The sequence below is a fragment of the Leuresthes tenuis genome, unplaced genomic scaffold (assembly GCF_036924035.1).
Source record: "Leuresthes tenuis unplaced genomic scaffold, fLeuTen1.0.hap1 SCAF_12, whole genome shotgun sequence".
In the NCBI taxonomy this organism is placed as follows: domain Eukaryota; kingdom Metazoa; phylum Chordata; class Actinopteri; order Atheriniformes; family Atherinopsidae; genus Leuresthes; species Leuresthes tenuis.
In genome coordinates this window covers 23,326,777-23,349,303 of record NW_027325366.1, presented here as the reverse complement: position 1 = coordinate 23,349,303, position 22,527 = coordinate 23,326,777, and the positions used below count along the sequence as shown (strand labels likewise).

The window sequence follows — 22,527 nt, the reverse complement described above, 5'->3', positions numbered from 1 at the left end:
CACCACAACACAGTCCTCAATGTCTGACTTCTCCTCCATGGAGTTATATGTCTGCATGAGCACAGTGATTCCTCTGATCTCAGAGATATCATGAGACACGTCAAGAGTGTCGAAGGGGAACCTGCAGGCTGGTGTGAATAATCATCCCTGTACTTTTGGTCGTACGGCAGATTAGATTTCAACCATTTTCTTTATTCATAGTCCGCATGCAGCCTGTGGGGTCTTAATGAGTGTGTTCAAACTAAACTATGAAATATATTTCTGGGTGCAAATAAGAAAAGTCACATGACGGATGACAACCTTCAGTTTTGTTATCCTGATGCCTTTTTTTTTTTCTTTTTTTTTTTTATAATGTCATCATCATTAACATCGAGATAAAAGGGGGGAAAGGTTGGGAATCACACTGGCCTCTACTGTTAAGAAAATGAAATAGCTTTTTGGAGTTAATAGGGGTGGAAGGGGGGGAGCACACAATTCCGAACTAGAGAAAGGATGAAAACGGATTGGTGTGACTCGTGGTGAGAGTGGTCATTTTCAGGAGAGAACACAAGGCTCCTGGTCTGCTGCAGAGCGCCCCGCTGAGAGGTTATCTCTGCCATCTGCCATCTGTAGTCTTGACCGTTTGACAAACACCACCCCAGGATATTTTGTGTCCATCAGACATCATAACTGTTATTTCAGCTGCCTTGAAAAAGGGATTTTTTTGTTTTTGTTTATTTTTAGGTAAAAAAACCTACATTTTGAATGATGCATTACACAATGGTAGAATTCCATGTGATTGTTTTAGCTTCGTGGTCCTGGTTTTGCACTTGCTGGCTTGCCGTCATTGTTTACAGTTGACATCAATGTCTGATGTTAAAAACATTGCATGTAGGCTTTATGTGTTACACTTTTGATCTTATGCAGGAAATGTTAAAAATAGTGTGCTCAGCAGCCCCCTGTTTCTCTCTGCTCCAGTCCTTACCAGACACCCGCATCCCCAGCTACGCCGGCAGCCTTCATCTAAAGAAGTCCCTGGTGCCGGCGCTCTACAGAGTCATCCAGGACCCCAACAACGAGGTGATACACAGAGGACACACACACAGAATCTGTGTCTGTTGCTCATTGTGTTCCCTGTGACTCACATGACGATGTCTCAGTTGACATTGAGTAAGAGAGCGACACACAACTCTGTCCTCAGGGTCCGTGTTCACACACACAAAAAAAAACACATCACAAGCTTATGTTGTTTTTCTGCGAGACTATGATTAAAGGGCGCGGCGGCCGTGGCAGCCGTGGCAGCCGTGGCAGCCACATCACCTGTGCGGTTGTACAGACTGTTCCCTGTGTGCTGTAGAAACACACACACACACACACACACACAGGCTTTGAAAAGCAAGCTCGACCATCTGCTGCCCACAATCAGACTGCAATACACAAGCACCCCAGTGTTATCTTTCTACTTACAGATGTGCCCCAATCCTGTGCAGAAATGGGAAGTATTTATTTATTTTGAAGGACCTAACTGCACAATTTTTGAGCAAAGGTCTGAGGCACTCAGTGTGGTTGGAGCTACATTTGATTCAGTAGGTGTATCCAGTTCTGTCTGCCACCATTTCCTCCCCTACTGCTCAGTCAAATTTCAGTGTGAAGCATCCAGGGATCTAAATTCCATTAGTGCTGTCAGTCCAGCTGCACAATCCCATTGATGATGAAACGAGTGATGCCGTGTGTGTGTGTGTGTGTGTGTGTGTGTGTGTGTGTGTGTGTGTGCACATGTTTGTACAGAGGGTGGGGCAGGGATTGCAAAGTGGGACCGACTTTTGTATTTGGTTGCTTTATTTTTTTATTTATTTTTCTTTCCATTTTTGCTGAGCGCATAGAGGGCAAAGCCTTTGCCAAGTTCATTAATGAGTTGCTGCTTGTTTCCCAATCAGCCTCAGTACACAACACGCACAGGAACTGGTACACAGCACTGCTGCGTGGGCACTCACTCCATTGACCCCTGGACAGTATTAACACAGACTCCCCTGAAACTCCATCTGCCCTGGCTTTCATTGTAGTGAGTCACCTCCCACCCCTCTGCTTACAGACACCTCCCTCTGTACTCTGGAAACATTGACAACTTTTGGCCCCTTTCTAACATCAAACGTTTTGACATATCGCACCAGGAGAATGACATAATCCCGAAGCAGTTCTGTTTTGTGTCCTAATAAACCGAAACACTGGACTGGAGGTTTTTTAGAAGAGCCTAAGAAGCACACGACAAAGATTTCCCTCTTGCGCTGCTTTGCATTTAACCCACTTGTGTTTTTAGCTGCTGGAGCCCGTGTGCCACCAGCTGTTCGAGCTGTACCGGAGCTCCGAAGACCGCCTGCGACGCTTCACCCTGCAGTTCCTGCCTGAGCTGGTGTGGGTTTATCTGCGCATCACTGCCAGCAGGGATCGTCAGAGCAATGGCTGCATCGAGGCCCTCCTCCTGGGCATGTATAACCTGGTGGGTTTCAGTGCTTTGTGCATGGAGGTGTTGTGAAAGACTGATCTGCAGCTGGTATTTTCAGCTGAAAGGTCAGACAATTACTGCTGTTGTCTTTAAGTGAGCTGCTTTGACCAAATAATTATATTTTAGTTTTACAGTCAGAGAATTGTAAGAAGAAATACTTCATATTAGGTCAATTTTTTACTGGTTGACATGAATGAATGTAAGTGTTTGTCATATGTTTGGCCTGTACGTTTCTTTGAAACATACTCTATGGTTTTTAATCAACCATGAGCCCAACTTTAAATGGATCTTTGCTGTTGCTCATTGGTCTTTTAGACTTAGTAGAGGAGCAACATTGGATAGGTTTTATGCCTGTTGACTTCCAAGGTGACCTCCAGGGAACCCCGTTTAATGGCTGGGCCTGAGGTAGTCTGCATGGCTAGGAAACACTCTTGGGGAAATGTGCAAAGAGCAAGAGATATCAATAGATAGAGCATGTCAGCCAGCACAGCTAAGGGCATTTTCATGCATAATTTATACCTCTGAGTCTGCACCACTCAACACACACTCTCACACACACACACATACAGCACATGCTCACAGACCTCTCCATCGATGATCAAGTCCTGATAAACAGGCTTGCTCTCAGCAGTTCCATCAGATATTCAGAGGTCTAATGTCGGCCAGCAAAGGGCAGAACAAGCAACCAACAGTCCACTCAGGTCAAGTGAAACTAAATTGATAAGACCTGTTGGATACGTCACTCTGAAACCTTGATGAGAGAGGAAAGAATGAACTTTGCAAAGTGAGGGAACAAATACAATGGGTTAGATAAAGTATGAATATTATAATCCCAGAGAGATCATTTAATGTCTGTCATCCATACATTTAGGGGGGGAAAAACGCTTGGATAACTCCAACACTCCATGTGAGTAATTATCAGTTGTGTGTAACTGTTTTTTGCTCTAAACCAATGGCAGATGACGGCGCAAAATCAGCACTTTCTGCCAAAACAAAGCCGCTAAGTTTTATATCTCCATGAATATACTTTATCGTTTCGGTGGCGAGTGAGACTGGGGGAGACAATCAGGCATCACTTAAAGAAATTGTACAATTTTCAGAGATGCGTTAAGCTTTGCGGTGTGTAAAACGGTGTGAAAGTGGAGTTGAGTGGACAGGGTGCTGGCTGTGACATTTAATCTGTATTGAACATCCACAAACAGAATGATCGTACACCTGCTCAATCTCAGGGGGGATAAGAGGTGGTGCAGGGAGTCGGCAACTGTGTGCTGGTAATGTTTTTTCCTCAAAGGAGAGGTCAGCTGGGTTCGTTCATGTCAGGCAAACACAAGCTTTTGATTTAAACAAGAAATGCTTACTTGACTGTTGATCCTTACATGCCACATTCCCTTGCTAACGCAGGTTTCCTGTTTGCTCTCTCTCCCTCCTTTTGGTTTTGCAGGAAATTGTCGACAAAGATGGCAACAGCAAGCTCCTCTCCTTCACAATCCCATCTCTGTCAAAGCCATCGATATATCACGAGGTAGGATCTCTGCCATGTTGTGGAACACCTCTCCTCTTTGGAAGCCACTGTCTCCTTTCAGTCTTCCTTTCTTTTCTCATCTCCTTCCATCCTCATTATGTCTGAAAGAATTATTGAAGTAGCCGTTTGAAAGATGGCACCTCAGCGGCGTCCCAGCACTACGGGAGGTTTATTTTCATTAACCTCGCCGTGATGGTTCGACTGTGCGCTCGTCCCCGTCTTCCAGAGTAATGTCTTTGTGTTGTTCAAAGATTGAATCAAAAAGTAACTTTTAATAATGCATGTGAGTGTTGAGTTCTTTGACATTAAAATGAGAGCACTTGGACTCATTGCTTCCTCTTTTCGTCCATTTGGCTCTTTCTCTTTGTGACACAGTTTCCATCAGGCTGGCTTTGTGCACCCTCGCTGCAGCACGCTGTCTATTTACCGTTGTGTTGACCTTGATGTTCATTTACAGTGTTTAACGGAACGTGCTGACCTCGGACCATTTAGGGTTAATAGCCATGTTTTCTGGCCTTTTTACCAACACGGTTAATATTTTCATGCAGCATGACGGCCCTCGCTTGGTGCCCATCTCTGTGTGTGTGAGTGTTTGATGAGATTAGTGTGTGGCATGTGCTGAAGGCGATTTATCTCGGTAATTATAAGCTTCGGAAGCTCTTCCCTTCACGCTGAGAGGAGGATGAAAGCATGGAGGCAGGAGGAGAGTTATCTTGTGTGTGTGTTTGTATAAAATCACAACGAGCCTCCTTGGCTGTGGTACTGCTCAGTACTTCACGGGGCTTTCTTAAATTGCCTCCAGCATTAACATACACCTCAGTCTCCCTTTCTCTCCTTTTTTGTTTCTTTTTTTTGATTAATCCATCTGCCTGTCTGTGCTCTTTTTGCACAGAGTCACACAAGTTACTGGGAGGCTTCTGTCAAATTCTATATTCTCATTGGGACACAATTTTAGGTTTCACTCAGTCCACATATGCATCTTTTCCTCTTTCCATTGCCCTCATGAAAGACAGATGGTTGAAAACTGCCACATAAAGTTGAATTGTGTCTCTGGTCTGACACAACACAGCATACGAATGGGGGGGCAGGGATAACGGTGCGGGAGATGGGAACCGTTTGGCTGTACAGAGGTCAGAGTTCTGAAGAGAGATAATGATGGTCAGAGGCTATACAAATAAATGTTTCGTAACTGAGGACAGTGGGTGGGGTATATCAGCAGAGGTGGTACGCCACCCAAATGAGGTAACTCCCCCCCCCTCAGTAAATCGCTATTTTTGCATCAGTAAATGCTTCAGTAGCGGTGTGCAGAAGTCTTTGGAGAGTCTCTATAAAAAATAAAAAAAGCATGAATTAAGAAGTTGAAAGAGAAAACTTTGGCCAAAATTTATTGCCAAAAATCTACGTCTAAAGTCATTGCCACAAAAGCAATATAAGACACCCAGTTATCCAGTCAAACATGAGGACCTTGAAGATGTTCGGCAACAATACGCTTTAACTGTTAAGAAAAGAAAAATGTGAACATTAATCTTAGCGCTTCTGTCCCCAAGCTCCAGGTTTATCTGTCAAGTTCATCTGTACTTACTGGCATTGTGCTATTATTCACTTGTGGTTCAGAGCATGTTTTAAAAGCTGTAAAGAAAACGACCTGAATGTAAATTGACAGGGTTTTTTTTGTGTGTGTGTGTGTATAGCCTTCCAGTCTGGGGTCCATGGCTCTGACAGAGGGGGCTCTTTGTCAACATGACCTGATCAGAGTGGTGTACAGCGGCCTCCACCCTCAGAGAGAGACATTCACAGCACAGAACAGGTACAGCACCAACTTAAACAGCTGTTTGTGTGGGATTCAGTAGTTGTGCGGGTTTAATGCTTTGTTTTCGTGTTCTTTCTGGGCAGTGGGAGCGGGTTTGTCGATTCATCTTGCAGACATATGTGGCATCAACCATTCAAACCCTGTAGCTCTGTGGATGTCATCGTTCTCACTTATATTTTTTTATGCTGCATGAAATATAGCTGCTTCAGAAACACTCTTTTAAGATAATCAGACCATAATCCTTGATGCTCGATCAGCCTCCTGCAGCTAGACTCAGCAAGCCTGAGAGCTTTTTTGGCCCTCGCACACTTTCTGCTGCTGTGGATGAATGATAATCTCAGCATAGTAATGAAGCATGCCAGAATTCCTGCCAAAAAAAAAGGTTCTCTGCAGCACTGAAATGAGCAGAGGTGCTCATGTGTTTATTTGTAGTGACATATATGCTGAGAGTGACACCTGGGCTACGGTGTGAGGTCGGCACTATGGTCATCCTTTGGGTGGTCCAGAGCTGTGAGGCTACAATAAAAAAAAGAGCATCATAAACCTACTGAGTGGATTTCAGCAAGGCCAGGCCTCATAACTTATCTGTAAATCTGTTCGTGTGACTGGGCCTGAGATAGTGCTTATGAGAAAATGATCCAAAGCTACTGAGAGGTGGTGGCCAAGTGATTTCCGCGCCCCCTAACATAACATAACACTGTCGGTTATGGCATTTACACACTAGGTCCACCCTCTAGTTTTCTTCTGTTAACACATATCCAAAAATGTTAGATTGTTTTATCCTCTCAGAGGTCAGTCCCACTGTGGATGTTGCAGAAATGCGATCAGTACCTCCACAAACTCGTAACCATGCAGAGAGCAGGGGTCGTGGGTTAACTGTTGGTCACACATTCTTACTTAACTTCACAATGTCGGGCCACTCCCGAGTGCATGGTTTGGATACATTATCGCAGAATATCATACCAGCACAGCCCGAGTTGAATTCAGTCTCACACAGTCTGCTTTTGACCTGGTTCTGCATCACTAATGCGCTGTGTTGTTACTCCAGTATATTTAGGCACGCAGCACAAAGTAAGCAATGCACTGGCTGACATTTAACAAACCTAAACCAGTTTGTTTTTCATAATCTTTAAGAGCTCAGTGAGTTGATGAATTTCTTGAGCAACTCTCTATAACTGTCTTCAGTAAAAACACATGTTCAAGATTAGGTTAATTATTTGCTTATGTTGATCTTTTCTCTCTTTAGCTTGGTTAATTACACTGTAATTAGAGTCGGTATCGCTGTGTTTGTCTCTGACTGTTCTCTGCACTTCCAGGTTTGAGGTGTTGTGTTTCCTGATGCTCTGCTACAACTCTGCTGTCGTCTACATGCCCCTGTCTTCCTATCAGTCGGTCTGCAGGATGAGCTCACGGTGAGGAGACACGAGCGCAATGCACGTGTGTTTTTGTTCTTTCTGTGCCCAATTCCACCCTCCCCTCTTTTACATTTTATTTTACTTACTCGCCTGAAGCTGTGACTCAATCACATCTTCTTCCCTTCAGCCGTGCACTTACCTCAGCACCCGACGGTCCTCTTTGCAGGATTTGACAAGTGCAATTTCATTAAAGATCAGCTAATCAGCTCTTGTGGTTGGCCAAATGAAAACCAAACTGCTGGACACCTGTCTTTGTCTAGAACACTGAGACGCCCTGGAGAAAGGATCAATGTGGAATTCACAATGTGAGGATCTGTAGCGGAGCCACTGCAGCGTGCAGACGATTCAGGATATGAATCTCTGCCCACTGTGAGCGAACAGACAGACAACGCCAGAAGCAAGCTCAGAGTTGAGCAGAGCGGACTATAACTCTCCCAGTTCCTGTCGTCTAATGATGGAAAACAATGCAAATTTATCTCCTCTCCTTATCTCCTTTCTCTTAGTTTTGTTTGCTTAGGAAGTGACTGATAGTTCCCTTTCGTTGTTCTTCTCATACAGGTGCAAGTGATACGTGCTTCTTATGCTTACAGGGAGCATCTTGAACTCATTCTTCTTACTAAACCACATCTCTCCACAGGTTGTGTGTATGTGGTTTCCCCCGGCAACAGCAGAAGCTTTGGAGAGAACCTTGCAATCGCGTGCTGCTGGACCCGGAGTTCATGGTGCAGATGCTGACAGCAGTTTATCACGCCATGTACGTATCTTTAACACTCACAAGTTGTGAAGTTGCTCTTATATGACACACATCATTCACTTAACTTTGTGGTTCTGACCCCTGGTTGATGTTTTTGGTTTCTGACAACTCCCGAGACTATCTATGTTTGCTGTCAGGTGTCAGGAAGTGCTGTGGTCCTTTTTTTAGGGCTTATTAGCTGCCTGTTGCAGCCAAAATCAAGAGAAGTTGTTTGTAGTATGTTTCAAACACATGGAGAGTAACATCTCCTACTATTCTATTATTATCAGTTAATTCATTGAAATAAGCGTTAGCGGAGTGAATTTTTCCACCATCACTGCAATGAAAGCTGAAAAGGAAAAACAAGCTGCAAATGAATTCACTCGACTCAAAGTCTGTCGACAGAAAGCCCTGAGAACAATGGAAATACAGACCCATAAACATAGATAGCAACTACATCCTCTTTGACATGTTCTGGTAAAAAGTGTGCGCATCATGGAACTTCCTTATGTCATTAGATTGCTGAACCTGTTTCCATTTCCTGTTAGTCACGCTGACAGTTCATCAATAAAGCTTTCTTCCAGCTTTTTCAATATTTAGAGATTTGATTTTTTTTTAATATACCTGTTGTCTGTGTTTCACAAAATGTAGCCGTTTTTATTTAAAAATGCCCCTAAAAACAGCCGAATGGAAGCTCAACCTCTGATTAAGCTGTCGTGTTTATGAAATTGAGTCGATTATTACTTTTTATAAAACAGTTGCGGTTGATTAATTGATGTATTTCTCTGTTTTTATGCCACTTTTATGAACCTGCCAATAACTTAGCAATTCACCTTGCCCTCATAAAGTATCACAGTTCAGTTTCCTTCAGATGAGGACAGTCTTGATTTCAGACGGTGGTGAAAATCTTCTCAAAGCATAAGCTAGCACTCTAACAAGGACAGACACCTCCCAGTGTAGAGACACCGGTTACGTGGGCAGTGCGTGGTGTGATGTCATCCCTCTACGAGGACAGTCATTACAGAGCGGATTATAGCTCCTCTATGACAGGTAGTCCTCGGAGATGGATCCCCTGCAATGACAGGGACTAGATTCACTACCGTTGAGGGTAGTCTGGTAGGAAGGGTGGGAGAGAATGAATAAACATTCTGCCTCCTGTGAGGAAGCTGAAGCAATCAGTACCACTGCAGGAAAAAATAAAAACCGATCTCCTGTTTGTGTATGTGTGGGTCAAAGGGAGGCAATACTGGTATTTTTAGTAATTCCTACCATGGCCATGGGTCACCTCCATGCCATCCACCAACATGAATCCACCGCTCCAAACATGCAGAGGGATGGCGCACGATGGCTGAGGACACTGGGATTTAGGTTAATGCTGCTAATGCCGTGCAACTGTAATGCCACATCAGGACAAAGGGAAAGGTGTGCTGGGACATCAGAACATCAGAATTAAAAGAAAGGGACACGTCTCTTTTCGCCGTCAGGTTTGAACTATAGTCTGGCACTTTTTCAGCCTCGAAAACATCAGAGAGTCTGTTTTTACCTGCCCATTCATCCCAGACGTTTGATCTCGAGTCTAAAGGGAACCCTGAGGCATTTATCCCAGACTGTGTGATTGTTGCACCCGCAGGACTGGATCAAAGAGCTCAGCTGCCCACATCTGTTTTTAAGATGTTTTCATAGATTTATTTTTTGCATTTGTCATCTTGTATATGTTTATATATATATTTATACATTTCTCTTGACTTGGGCATCATCATGATAAATAAATAACTAAAGATAGCTTCCAGTAATGTGTGTGCAAAAACAAACAATGCTTTAATAGTTTAGCCTGTTTAAGAATGACCTTGCAGCCTCACAAAATCATGTATTTGTCAGAAAAGCTCCTGGTACACTGGTACTGAAACTGGTACAGAACGTGCAAACGTCACCTCTAATTTCAGAGAAACGGAAAAACAGTTGGATGGCAACATCCCAAAAACCGCTTGAGTTTTCTGAAAGACAGCTTTTAAAAAAGGGTTATGTTTGCTCGCTGCAATGAGACATTTCAACTTGTTTTCTAGTAGGGGAGACCAGGTATGGTTGCAACGCCACCAATTCTACCAATCAGGGATGAGATAGGAGTCAGATGATCATTTCAGTGTTTGACCGCTTCCTGCTTTATGGTAGTTGTCGAGCCTGGAAACACATACATGCAGATTTTATTGAGTAAAAACAGATTTTGAGGTAACAAAGTAATATTTGTGGCCAACACCAAACTCTGTTTAGTACTTATACGATTGCAAATAAAATCATATAACTGACAGCAATTTAAACCGTGGTTGGTTTGGCAGAATGTGATGCATTTTCCCCCTGCTAATTTCAAGCTAAGCTAATTTTTTTTTTTTTAAAAACACAAAAAAAAACAAAAGCATTTGATGAGGTTTCAAAGAAGGGCAAGTCAGTCGGATCAGTGGCAAAGGAACATGGCATGTTACACTGAGCAGATACTGCAGATCGCTGCAGAAGTTAAGAGACCGGGGATCCAGTGACGTTCCCAATGTAGGTTACAGGAGCATCTTTAAACACTCATATTGTTACCCAAGTGTGTTCTCATAGACTGTTTACACACACACGCACACACACCAACTCACTCCTGGGAAAACCATAGTGTGTTTCAGTCACAGAAGCATGCATTTATTCTAATATATCTATTTTTCAAGCATATTCTATGGTGTGGCCTCTGTTTTTGCTTCATTTCAGTGTTACAAATCTCCCAAGCTTGTGTTACACCCCCCCAAAAATACATTTGAGATTAAAACACAAGGTCTGTGATATTTGTGCAGGGTCTTAAATAGAAGTAATTTGTAGTAAACAAATGTGGGTATTTTGAATAAAAAAGTTAGAGAATTATAGTTTACAACCATACCCGGTCTCCCCCTAATCCAAAAGCGTGATAAATAACCGTTCTGACTGGATATGTGCTTGTATCACCCCCCCTCACTGTAGGCTCTATGTAACTAATAATAGTTCAGGGGGATGTGACTCCGACATCAAGCCTGTGAGAGTCTCCTGTTTATTTAAATGAGTCTGCAGCGTGACGCTGTTAAATGCTGGTGCGTTTGTTTTGTGATGTCTAGATACAATGGAGAATGGGAGCTGGGGCAAGAAGCTCTGGAGGACATTGTGTACAGAGCCCAGTTGGAGCTTTACTCCGAGCCTCTCCTGGTAAGACCAACAGCGGCACTGTGTGTATAAAGTTAAACACCAGCCATCGATATGTTTGCCTGATCTGGATTACTACCCCCCCCCCCCACATTTGAATTGTAATCCGGGTTTGAATTTTCTGACATCTTCTTGGCTTTAGTCGGCTTGTTGTTCATTAATGTGTATTTGCATGTGTTCACCTCAGCTGGGGAACGCCATGAAAAACTCGCTGCCAGAAAGCGCTCCCGATGCACAACGGGGACGCAAGCTGCTCCAGGTGGAGGTGACACCCACCATCAGCCGTATATCCATCTCAGCCATCACCACCGCCTCCATACGACGCCACCGCTGGAAGAGAGAGGGTAAGACTAAAGCCCCCGGAGCAGCAGGGAACTCTACCTTGGCTGCAGCACACTGAGAAGTCCTCAGTGCGGGAGAGAACTCCGCAGGGCAGCAGAGTATATTACAATCCGCCTTTTTTTTTTTTCATTATTAATGTAGAACTCCAGGGTAGGCTGGGCAAGCAAGGGGACTCACGATTAAGATCTAACCTTACAGTTTGTTGCTTTTTTTCCCTGACTTATGGAAGGCTACAAGCGGGAGCTATTTGGTGAGAAATGACTTTTCCGGTGTGTGTTCTCAGCACTGAGAAGGAAACCTTTTTCTTTGTAAAATGCTCACACCATTAGCATCATATAAGCGGTGCTTTGTGTCGTTATTGCTTGAAATTGTGGTCACATAGTCCGGGTGTTGAAGTGCTTGTGCCACTCACTGCTCCCTATTGCTCTTATTTTTTCTGCTTTGTATCACCGTGAGAGATTAAGGTTTGTGGTTTTAGAGAATCTCACAGTAAAATGGTGCCTGTTGAGTCTACTGTATATTCTACCCGGCAGATGGGTGATTAGCTGGGTAGTTAATTTGTGCTCTTATTTTCTTGTATTTTTGTAGTTCACATGTGAATTTAAACAAATGTCAGGCCTGCTGTGCTCAAGGTGAGGCCCGCATTGATTGAAGCCTGCTGCTACTAAAGAACCACATTTCCTCGTCTGTGTTGTTGACTCCCAGATTGTTTTGACTACTCAAGCGAAGCAGAGTTGAGCCTCATCGTCAATCCTCCTAGCCTCGCCCAGCACCACCTTCACCACCACCCCCCCCGGGAACCTGCAGCTAAAGAGGAAAGAGGAAGGCAGCATCACAGCCACCGCAGCAGCAGCAGCATCAGCAGCATCATTCCCCCCGTCACACTTGAGGGTAGGGGACAGGGGTGGATGCTCACAGCAGAGTGGGTCTCTGGAGGAGCTGCCTCTTCAAACCTCCATCTTCCCTACCCTCCTCCTACTACCCCTCTTCAGCTTGAGTCGGTTAACTGCCGTTCCCATTGGTGCTGCCTCTTCACTTCCCCAGAGTATACTAACTCATCCAGTCTATAAGACCCTCAGCCAACAACCCGTCTACTACCAGATCATTGCTACCGATTGTCGCATCTAAAGGTGGAAGAGTCGCCTATTCTGGGGTTGAAGGAAGTGCGGCTAGTGGCCATTTTGCATGGGCCTGTCATCATATCATAATCTCTCTATTCCTCATCATTCCTTCAACTTCAGATTGCTCCCCTTGTCACTCACTGAGCATGTTTAGCACCCAGCCTGCAGCTTGACCCTCTACTCTGGGCCTTTCAACTGTCCATGTCTGATAATTGGTCTTGTTGATTTTCTTTTTCTTTTTTTTCCCCTCCCCGTAGTTTCATTGGGGAATATAGATGGCTCTTTTTGTTTTTTCTTTCATCCAAATCCTGGCACAGACTCCTTGATATCTTGTCTATATTGCCCTTGACCACCAAATGTGTGGCGTCTCAGACCAGCAGCACCCATCTGCTGCAGCCAGCCTGCAAGGAGAGGCCGCCCATTTTGTTGGGGTTTTTTTTAGTCCAGAAGCTCCACTCTTTGCTAATCTTGCCACGTTTTCTCCGTCTCAGTGAGTGGGAACGAGTCCTGCATGCGCACGCCTCGACAAGCCTCAAGAATTTCAGCTAAAGCATTAAATGCTGGAACCTTTGCGTGTTCAGTGACGCGACCAATTTGACTGACATGAGTATTGTCGGATCGTTTGAAAAGCAGAGGTTATTCCACTCGCCATGGCTGTGCAGCCCGTTTTGTCTCATTGAATGTGTCCATTTCCATTTTTGGGTTGTTTTGAAATCTTGAAACATCAGTCAGAGTGAAGGTGACGTCATTTTCTGGCTTATGTTCAACGTTTGAGCTCCATATAGTCCTCTTCCCGTGATCTTTCACTGAACTCAGTGCAGCTTTGTGGGAAAAAAGAGGCCATTTTATTTGTTTCATTAGCTTGAAATCTGCCACCCAGTAAAGAGCGACCTATGATTATCTAAAAAGAGGATTGATCAGCCACTGGTTGTGTAGAATCACTGGATGTTCTCTTGCTGAAAGGAATGACGACCCAAGCACACATCCGTCAGTTTGAGGCTGCCTTGCTTGTCATATTTGAAATAGTTTTCGGTTTTGCATGTTTAAATCTGTTAACTGGAGTTCTGCATTTACTTTGCTCCGCAATCATTTTCCATCATTTGCGATTTCTTTTTTTTCTTTTGAGCGTTTCCCCTCATTATGAGCAGTAATTCATCTCCATTCTTCTTCACGGTGAAAATGTTCTTGATCCAACCAAAAAAAAAAAAGTTGGCTAATCTAAGAATTGAAATATTTAAGAAATTCTTATTTTTTTTTCTGCCCTATTAAAGGGGGAATCTTTGGAAAAACTGTGAGCCGATGGTGGTTTGGGAAGTTGCTTGGATCTTTGAGTCAGTTAATGCAACTACCAGCTTTGCTTTTGATAGAGTTCAAAAAGAGAATCATTTGATATTATCTAACATGTACCAGCATTTTTTTTAATCAAGAATCCCATATGTAGCTAATCAGTACCTTATATAAGTAATGTACTGGAAAGGACCTAAGGCAAATGATGAAATGCCTAGTTTAGCCACATTAGCCAACTTACACGAGCCGTATTAGTCATCTTCGTGCTTTACAGCCGCCAGTGAGGCTCTGTGCTAAGCAAACTACGAAGGTTCTGACATACATTAGTGTGAAATACAGCAAACTCTCTTCCAAGGCTAACAAAAGTATCAAAGCATAATAAAAAAAAAGGTCTTGAAAATAAGCAACTGTAACCTCAGATGTAATTTAGGTGTAATTTTTTTCACACGACTGCAGGCCAGCACCAAACTTTGCTGTAAATGTTAGATTATTCATAGTGATCTATCGTCCTGTTGGAATGCTGCCTTTAGAATTTGACACACACCCCTTCAGGCAGATTTTAGTTTGTGGCAGCAAACGCTCCAGCGTCGGCTGACATTTATCTTCTCATTTGGAATTAAGCTCATAGTAATGACTTCTTCACCTAAACCTTTTAGGAAATTCTCTCCCTTACGTGGTGGTGGTGATTTCGCTCTTATGCACTCTCTGTTAAAATGTCCTCCAGGGATATATATTCTTTTAAATCACTAAATGTCCTTTATCCTTGTTACTTACATTGCGCATGTATTCAGGATGTTGTTCTTAAAGAGCACCATATGTTATAAACTCCTAAGTCATCCCCAAAATGTTGCTTGTCAGGTCGCACTTGAACACAACATCAAGAAAGAGTTTTAAAGTGCTCCAGGGTTGAATTAGCACTTAGCGAAGCAACGCATCAAAAATGAAAGCATTGCGTACCGGAATGACTTGAGTCCCAGAGCGAGCATGGCACTGGCAGATGTAAGCAAACTCTTGTCAAAATTCCCAAAGTGTGGAACACTGGTTGCAGCTGTGTTGTTAGAGATTAGACCCCTGAACTAGTCCCGGAGGTTTAGGGTGTGTGATGGCGTGCAGACTGGCCCGTTTAGCCACACGGGCTGTCCACTCTAACTGGAGAGCTATCGATCCGATGAGGGGCTCTGACTCGGCTCAGCGCTCTCCACAGATTGGCAGGTTGGCCTCACCAGGCCAGCTGTGGGACTGCTGCGCTGCGGGAGAAGCGAGGGATGAGCAGGGGAGCATGCTTCTTCTCCTTCTGTTATGTGCATGTCAGTCCAGACCTTTTCTTCTCAGTTCTTCCATTTCCTCTTCTGGTGCTCTCTGTGGTTCCCTTGTCCATTTCTGCATGTCGGAGAGAGACGGCTGACTATCTGTCTCTTGTTTTGACAGGCTTTACCCTGCATACTGGATGTCAATAACCTGCTCTTTTATTATTATTATTATTATTGTTTAACACAATTTATCATATTCTTTCCCCTTACAGCTTTCAGAAAGAGGCCATAAAAGGATTTAGAATGTGTCATTGATCAAATGCTGTCATATCAGTGTTGTGCATTTTAGACTTCCATGAATTATCTCAAGATATTAATTGATTTGTAAGTATCATGAAATTTTACGTCGTTTGCTAAACAAACTGCACTCTTATCAGACAGATTATTCAACACACACTTTGACTCAACAACCAGCTGGTCAGATTCTATTTGATTGCGTCAGATGAGCGGAGTTCAAGGTTGCCATTTTAGTCTTTTGATCTGTACATCTGGTGCATAGCGTCTGAGATAATGAAACCTCATGGCCTGCCACCACACTACTAATTGAGCCTGATTTATTTTAATTTAGCTTATAAGCCTTTTTTTTATGTTGGCTATTATCACAGCCTTTTTTCCAAAAGTTGAGGCAATGTATATATATATGTAATATGTTTTATTTACATATTATGTAGCATTCTAAGTAAGTTGGTTTCAGGTTTTAAGCAGCCAAAACAGTTCAATATCATCCAGATTTTGAACTTTTGCATTTTATATATTCTAGTTGTTTGCTTGTTGTGACTGCTGTGTGAGTATGCTGCTCAGGACTCGTAGAATGAAGGTTAAAAGTGTGTAATCGCGGTATTTGGGAGCATCGAGTCAGCTTTGCATTGGCCTCACTCACATTTCTGTCTGTCTTTCATGCTTTCTTTTGTGTGTGTCTGTTCGTGCACGTGTTCAGATGCTGACGGCATGAGCGGCGGGGAGGATTCCTTCAACATCAACGACCCAGACGAGGGTTTCTCTTCTGGGGCCTCCAACAGCAGCCAGCCCAGCGGCACCAAGGCCGGCGGCGGCGTGGGGCAGAGAGGCGGCAGCCTGAGCAGCAGCAGTAGCAGCATCAAGAAAGCCATCACGGCCCGCCTGTCTCGGGACAAGGAGAAAGAGCGAGAGAAGGAGAGGGAGAGGGAAAGGGAGCGTGAGAGAGCGGCAGAAAAACAGGCCGAACTGTCTGCAGATCAACAGGCTGCTGGAAGGAGGCTTCACCAAAGGCAGCAGTCACCCCCAGGCAGCATCAACTTAGAGGCCATCCACCTAAGTCCCATCAAGAAGCACCTGAGCTTCCCCGCAGGGCCTTCACTGGTGCGGACTGGGAGCACCTCCTCCAGCAAGTCTTTTGACTGCATGAGTTTCAATCTGAACGAATCGGAGGACGAGCAAGGGAAGGCGACAGGAGGCTCTGATAAGGAAGGAGGGCTTGTAGCGGGGGGCTCCCACCGCCACTCCACCATAAGCCTGCAGGAGGAGCACCTGGTTAGGCCAGAGGAGGCCCGGGACCTTCTGTCCCCTGGAACACCTCTGACTAAGCAGTCTCGCTCCCCCAGCTTCAACATGCAGATCATATCACAGGTTTAATGTCCAACGCAGGGAATGGCGCACACACACGCACACACACACGCACACACACACACACACACACACGCACACGCACACACACATGCGTAAAGCGATCCATAACACCCTTCTCTGTGACAGCACTACTGAAACAATTTATGTCTACCTATGCGTGGGTGCATGTCGGCGCGCGTGTGTGTGTGTGTGTGTGTGTGTGTGTGTGCGCGTGTGGGCAGTAGGAACAAAGCTTCAGATCTCTAGAGCTTTGTCGCTACTCTTTCAGCATCCATTAAACTGTGACCTGCGGTCGTAGCTGGTGAGTTTCTTAGACCACAACACGTTAAAAGTAGTAAACGACTTCCCACTGCTGCAGCTACAGCAGAGTGTGAAAGAGTCCAGCGTGTCACTGCGTCCTCTCATCTGACCGAGCTGAGCATTCCACACACAAACTCCCCTCAGAGGGAGGATGTGACCAGAGAATTTAATTTAATTTTTTAGTTTTTACCAGGATCCCACGCTAGCTGTCGGTCAGAAGTTCTGAGTTCCAGACTGAATCAGTCGAAACGAATCAGCAATAACATTTAAGGTCGCTCATGTGGAGAAATGTGGGAATCTCTTCTTTCATTCCCGGGCTCACGTGCAATCGTTCTTGTTGATTTACTTCCTTGTTGATTTTTTTTTTATTTTTATTTTTTTTCTAAATCGGCCATGAATTAGTTTTATGAACAGAATTTCCTTTTAAAATATTTTAAATCACGATCCAAAGAAGCTTTTTCTTGCTAGTTTTGTTTTTTTTTCCTTCAAATGTTTGAGATCTTGGCAGAAATCAGTCAAACCCAATTGATTCTTTAAGTTCCGTTTTATTCTGCTGCATCCGACACTGTCCTCATTTGAATTATTCAATCAAACGTTTTTGCTTGTTGTCAAACCAAACTGGAGTGTGGTAAGAGTTCGTCTTACCTCGAGCTTTCAACTGGACAAATCTAAAGAAATCGTTACTGTGCAGCTACACGAGGAAAAGACTTTAGTTTTGTGATTTCATTTCAAATCGGACGCTGAATGGCGTCGGGGAACTGCACCGATCAGCGCCGGTTTGTGTTTAGTTTCTAACCGTTTCATGGATGTCTCCATCTGAAATCAGTGGGCGTTTGTTTGGTCGGTGTCAGCGGTGGCTTGTTCAAAGCTGGTTATCTGCTGCCCTCTGGAGGCGTTTGGGAGTTACTGCGCTGCATCGGCCTCCATGACAATCATCACGTTTTGGTTCTGACTTGAAAGCTCATAAAAGATTTTGTTCTACCTCATTATGTGTTCGCTTGACACTCAGACACACGTCTCCCAATCAGATGCAGAATTTACCCCCCCCCTTTCTGTGTGAAACTGGAGCATCGACCGGACTGAGATGGTGTCCCACTGCAGCTGTGATGACACCAACATCTGCATGTTTGTGTGGGGGTTTGTGACTAAATGTCTCAGCCTTGGTCTCAGTTTAATCACATTAGTTTAGCTACAATACAGGTCACAAACTGACTTCAGGGTTTTAGTTTTTATTTTTCTCTTCTTTGTTTTTTTTTTTTTTATTTTTTTTTTTACATTTCCTGTTTTATTTCAAGCAGCCACGTTGGGATTAACCTGATTATTTTAATAATCTGAAATGTCCTGCTCATCTTGTCTTTTCTATTTCTCTTCTTCTTCTTCTTTGTTTTTTTTTTTTTTAGATTTTGAAGTGCACTTTTATCTTTTGTTTTTCTTTTCTTTTAAATTCTTATCCTCATGTGCATGGAGTTCTTCTCTGCTGTGAAATGCCTGCATTTGCACACAGTGCTGTCTAGCCTCGCGTAGTGCTCCTTGCCCAGGCTACTTTCGATAGGCATGCTTGTCTGTCTGCATGTTTAGTGCCCTGCGAAGCACCGCTGTGTCGGACGTGTGAAACGGCCAGAAAGCCAAACCCGAGTCTTGTCCTCGTCTTTGCCAGATGTGCCATTACACCTCCTCTCTTTAAGGATTTTTTGTTTTCTCTCTCTCTTTTTGTTTATAGCCTGGATGTCTTATTCAAAATGCCTAATTTCTTATTTCAAAGCTAGGGGACAAAAAAAAAAGAGGATGTAAAGACACCTGGCTCAATGTGCCCTTAGATGCAGCTTCACCTTGTTTCTTTTTTTTTTCGACCATGAATCGCTTGTAGGTGTGCGTCACACTTTGTTTTCACAATTGTTACTTAACTTTGCTGGTCTCGTGTAAAAGCAGTGTATTATGTGTCTGGTTACTGTAGTTGTCTGTTGGTGTATTGCTCACGCGGATGAATGAATAATGTATATTTGGAGAGGAAAAAATAAAAACACAAAAAGTCAGTTGAGCGTGCAGTGAAGATCCCACACACTCATGCTCCTGCCGTGCTTGAAGCCCTCATAGCTGCTTGTCCTGGTCCTGAGCGAGTCTCGTGCGTACTTTAGCCTTAAACATTTCTGGCCAAAAAGTCTCCGTTGTCGACTCTTTGGCGCCCACATGCTCCTCCCCCCCCCCACCTCCTCCTGCTGGACTGGACTGTGGAGGAAGAAGAGGAGGGCAGCTAGTTCACGCTCTCACCTGCTTGAGTCTGCTGTCATCCCTGTGACGTGTGGCTCTCAGCTCCACCTTTTTTGCTGTATTTCGCTGAGTCGAGCGGCGTCTTTTTGCTGTTTTGAAAAACTTGTGACATGTTCGTGTCATTGAGTGACCCCCCCCCCCGTGGTTCCCAGCAGCCATGTCGGTACTGTATGTTGACTTAGAGTAAAAATTATCCCTCGGTGTGTGGTGTTTTTTTGCATGTGATCGGGGCAGGAAATGAACACCAGCCTGTGATTGTCAGTCAAGTCTGAACCGCAGGAATCCATGTTGGCAAAATAAGCTCAAGTTTTTCAATAAGTCCTTTAACATTTCAAGTAAAACCTCATTTAGGTGACAGTGTCTCAGCAGATTTGTGTTCGGTCAGTCGCTGTGGCTTGTGTGACATTTCCTGCCCTGCATGTGATAGCTGTGGGCTTTGTTTTCATACAGTATAATGCACTTTAATCCATCCACCTCTCTAGGATAGTTATCAAAATGACATATATAGATGTGCAGATGTGTATACACTCAGTGCAGGGTTTTAGTCTCTTTAAAGTAGTACTTCTATGGGATGTCACATCCAACACAAGGCTATTTTTGTTCAAGTCTAAGGGTACAGCTATTTATTCTGGGGTTTTTTGTTTGTCTTTAGTTTTTTTTTTTCAAGCCAAAAAATGAGAGAAAGTTAAGGGGTCTGGAAGGTCTCAGGAGTTCCTCAAAAAGCCACATGTTAAAAATGGCAGCACCAAAATTTCTGTTCTTGACATCAGAATTAATTCTATGCAACACCCCCCCCCCCCCCCCCCCCCCCCCCCCCCCCCCTTTTTCTTTCACTTGAGTTAATTTTTTTGGTGTACATCGATTGTTGTCGGGTGGGAGGGACACATGCGGTTCAGCTGTGTTTTCTTTTCTTTTTTTAAAGCCCCTTAACAGTGTCCCCCTTCGATGATTCCGTTTATACACCCTGCTGTGGTGCTGCAGAGCAACAGGGCCTTTCTCATGTGGGCTGGAGTAAGACGGCCATCCATTTGTCATGCCCCTGCAGAGAGAAGGTCCCACCCAGACCTGGTGCATGTTGAGCCCTGCTGTCAGTATGCTGCTCCGTGGCTCGGTTGGTGTATGAAATATAAACAGATTAGAAATGATGAGTCTAATCAAGATGCTTCGAGAGAAGCTGCTGGATGAGAACACTGTACTAATGACGTTGTATAAATGGAAAGAAAGACTTATTTTAAATCTTGTAAATAACAAAATGTACAAAGGTGAAAGCAAGATAAATATAAAAACTGCAGATAAGTCTGAGATGTAGAGAGAAATTAATCTGTATATTGTTGAATAAATATTGTGCCGTACAGGACCCGAGTGTGTGTCGTCTGCTTTGTGTTTGCAGTGGTTCAGCATTATTATATATATATATATATTTTATTCTTATTTTCTCATAAACCTTTTCACTGTTAAACTGATCTGAAACGTACACATGACTGATCGACTGAATAACTACATTTTCCATAAAAATGCCAGCGATTCTGTGCTTCCAGCTTTTCAAACTTGAAGGCACAGCCCAAATTCCAAAGAGGTTTGGGGCGCCGTGTAAAGTGTAAGTAAATATCGAAAGCTGCCAAATTCAAGACAAGCTAGTAGTGTTCATGAAATAGTAAAATATTAACATTTGATATGTTTTTATGCTCTGTTGTGAATAAAATAACGGTTTATGAGATCCGGACAGTATTTCGTTCAGTTTTTATTTACGCTAGACTGGATCCCAACTTTTTGGAACTGGGGCTGTTATTCTAAGTTGAATGTCTTCATACACGGACTGCGAGTCGCACAAAAGGAGCAGTTTATCATAGTGAATGAGTCCAGGACTTTGTCGTGGATGTTTTGCACCTTATTCTCATTTTATTAGATCAGTTTGAACTTGTTGCACTTATTCTTTCTGCTTGATAAGTTACTTGTTGCCGTACAACGGTTAAATTACTAAAGGGAGAACAAGTGACTTGTTGAAGCATTTATTCAGCTGATAGTTGTTGGTATACCGGCAACTGATCAGCATGTGATATTCAGCATGCACAGTAGAGGAGGACGGTTGCTCTCTGGTGGTGATGTACAGCTACAACACCAAGATGTTTATGAGGTAGATAGAGTATGAAATTCACATTTCCACAACAAATGTGACAATAACAGGTAAAACTGCCAAAAAAACACAAATTATCTTTCAGGGTATTGAGTTTCAGAGGGAAGTTGAGGACCAAAACTCATTTCACAAAAGGAGGCGAGATGAGGAGCAAACTAAACTTGTTTCCTTACTGCAATCAAAAGGATGTTGCTGAGGCTGGCGATCCATACAAAAGAAAATCCCGAATACTCAGGAACGAACGGGGTAAGAACAGCAAAACGGTGACGACAGAGGAGACAAACAAACTGGCAGAGTACAGAGGAGCTTAAATACTGACGGGGTAAGAAACTAACTCATCAGGTGCTTAATGAAAGCAGGACAGAAACTGAAGTGCACTAGCAATGAGCTCTTACAGTAAAACAGGAAGTAAGGTTAATGTAAAGGAGCTACAACATAAAATGGGAAACAAGACTCAGTTAGTTACAATACAGGCCTGCATCATGGACAAAAAGACCTCGATGACCTGCTATTAAATTTAGACAAAATATAAATGATTGTATCTGGACCAAAATACCTCAGTAGCATCGTAACAGCATCATCCAGTCTCATAGTTCATCCTGATGGCATTACTTTGGCTTACAGTAGCTCTGTCAGGTACCTCAGAGTTATTTTTGACCAAGACTTATCCGTAAACACACATAAAATAAACCTTCCAGACTGCATTGTTTCACCTGCTCAACTTTGCTAAAGTAGAGAATAGCCTGTAACACGCGGATGCTGAAAAGTCAGTACATGCATCTGATACTTCTAGGCTGGGCTGCTGTTAACCATCATTAACAGGGTGACTCAGCAGCAACAACCAAAGGAGACTCTAGCTCTCCCATATTTGAATCTCTTAACTGGCTGTGTCTAAAATTCAAAATCAATCACCTTGCTCTCAAATGCTGCCTTGCCTGTGCTTCCTAAAGGTTGCAAGAGTAAAATGGGAAGAGGAGCCTTCAGCTCTCAGGCC

The 22,527-nt window shown here is 43.6% G+C and overlaps 1 protein-coding gene across 3 annotated transcripts in view; it reads left to right on the top strand.

Annotated features, from left to right (window-relative positions):
• Nucleotides 1-20,205, top strand: part of LOC140319531 (hyccin 2-like) — a 35,404-nt gene extending 15,199 nt beyond the window's left edge. For 2 of the 3 annotated variants that reach the window (XM_072397196.1, XM_072397197.1), the window contains 10 exons: nucleotides 958-1,059; nucleotides 2,297-2,476; nucleotides 3,924-4,004; nucleotides 5,696-5,811; nucleotides 7,131-7,226; nucleotides 7,867-7,983; nucleotides 11,082-11,169; nucleotides 11,354-11,510; nucleotides 12,214-12,399; nucleotides 16,164-20,205. In XM_072397196.1, the coding sequence (XP_072253297.1) occupies nucleotides 958-1,059; nucleotides 2,297-2,476; nucleotides 3,924-4,004; nucleotides 5,696-5,811; nucleotides 7,131-7,226; nucleotides 7,867-7,983; nucleotides 11,082-11,169; nucleotides 11,354-11,510; nucleotides 12,214-12,399; nucleotides 16,164-16,837 (1,797 nt within the window). In that variant the 3' untranslated portion in view covers nucleotides 16,838-20,205. The remainder of the gene's footprint in view (nucleotides 1-957; nucleotides 1,060-2,296; nucleotides 2,477-3,923; nucleotides 4,005-5,695; nucleotides 5,812-7,130; nucleotides 7,227-7,866; nucleotides 7,984-11,081; nucleotides 11,170-11,353; nucleotides 11,511-12,213; nucleotides 12,400-16,163) is intronic. The other variant, XM_072397198.1, reaches the window with a different exon arrangement.
• Nucleotides 20,206-22,527: the final 2,322 nt, after the last annotated feature.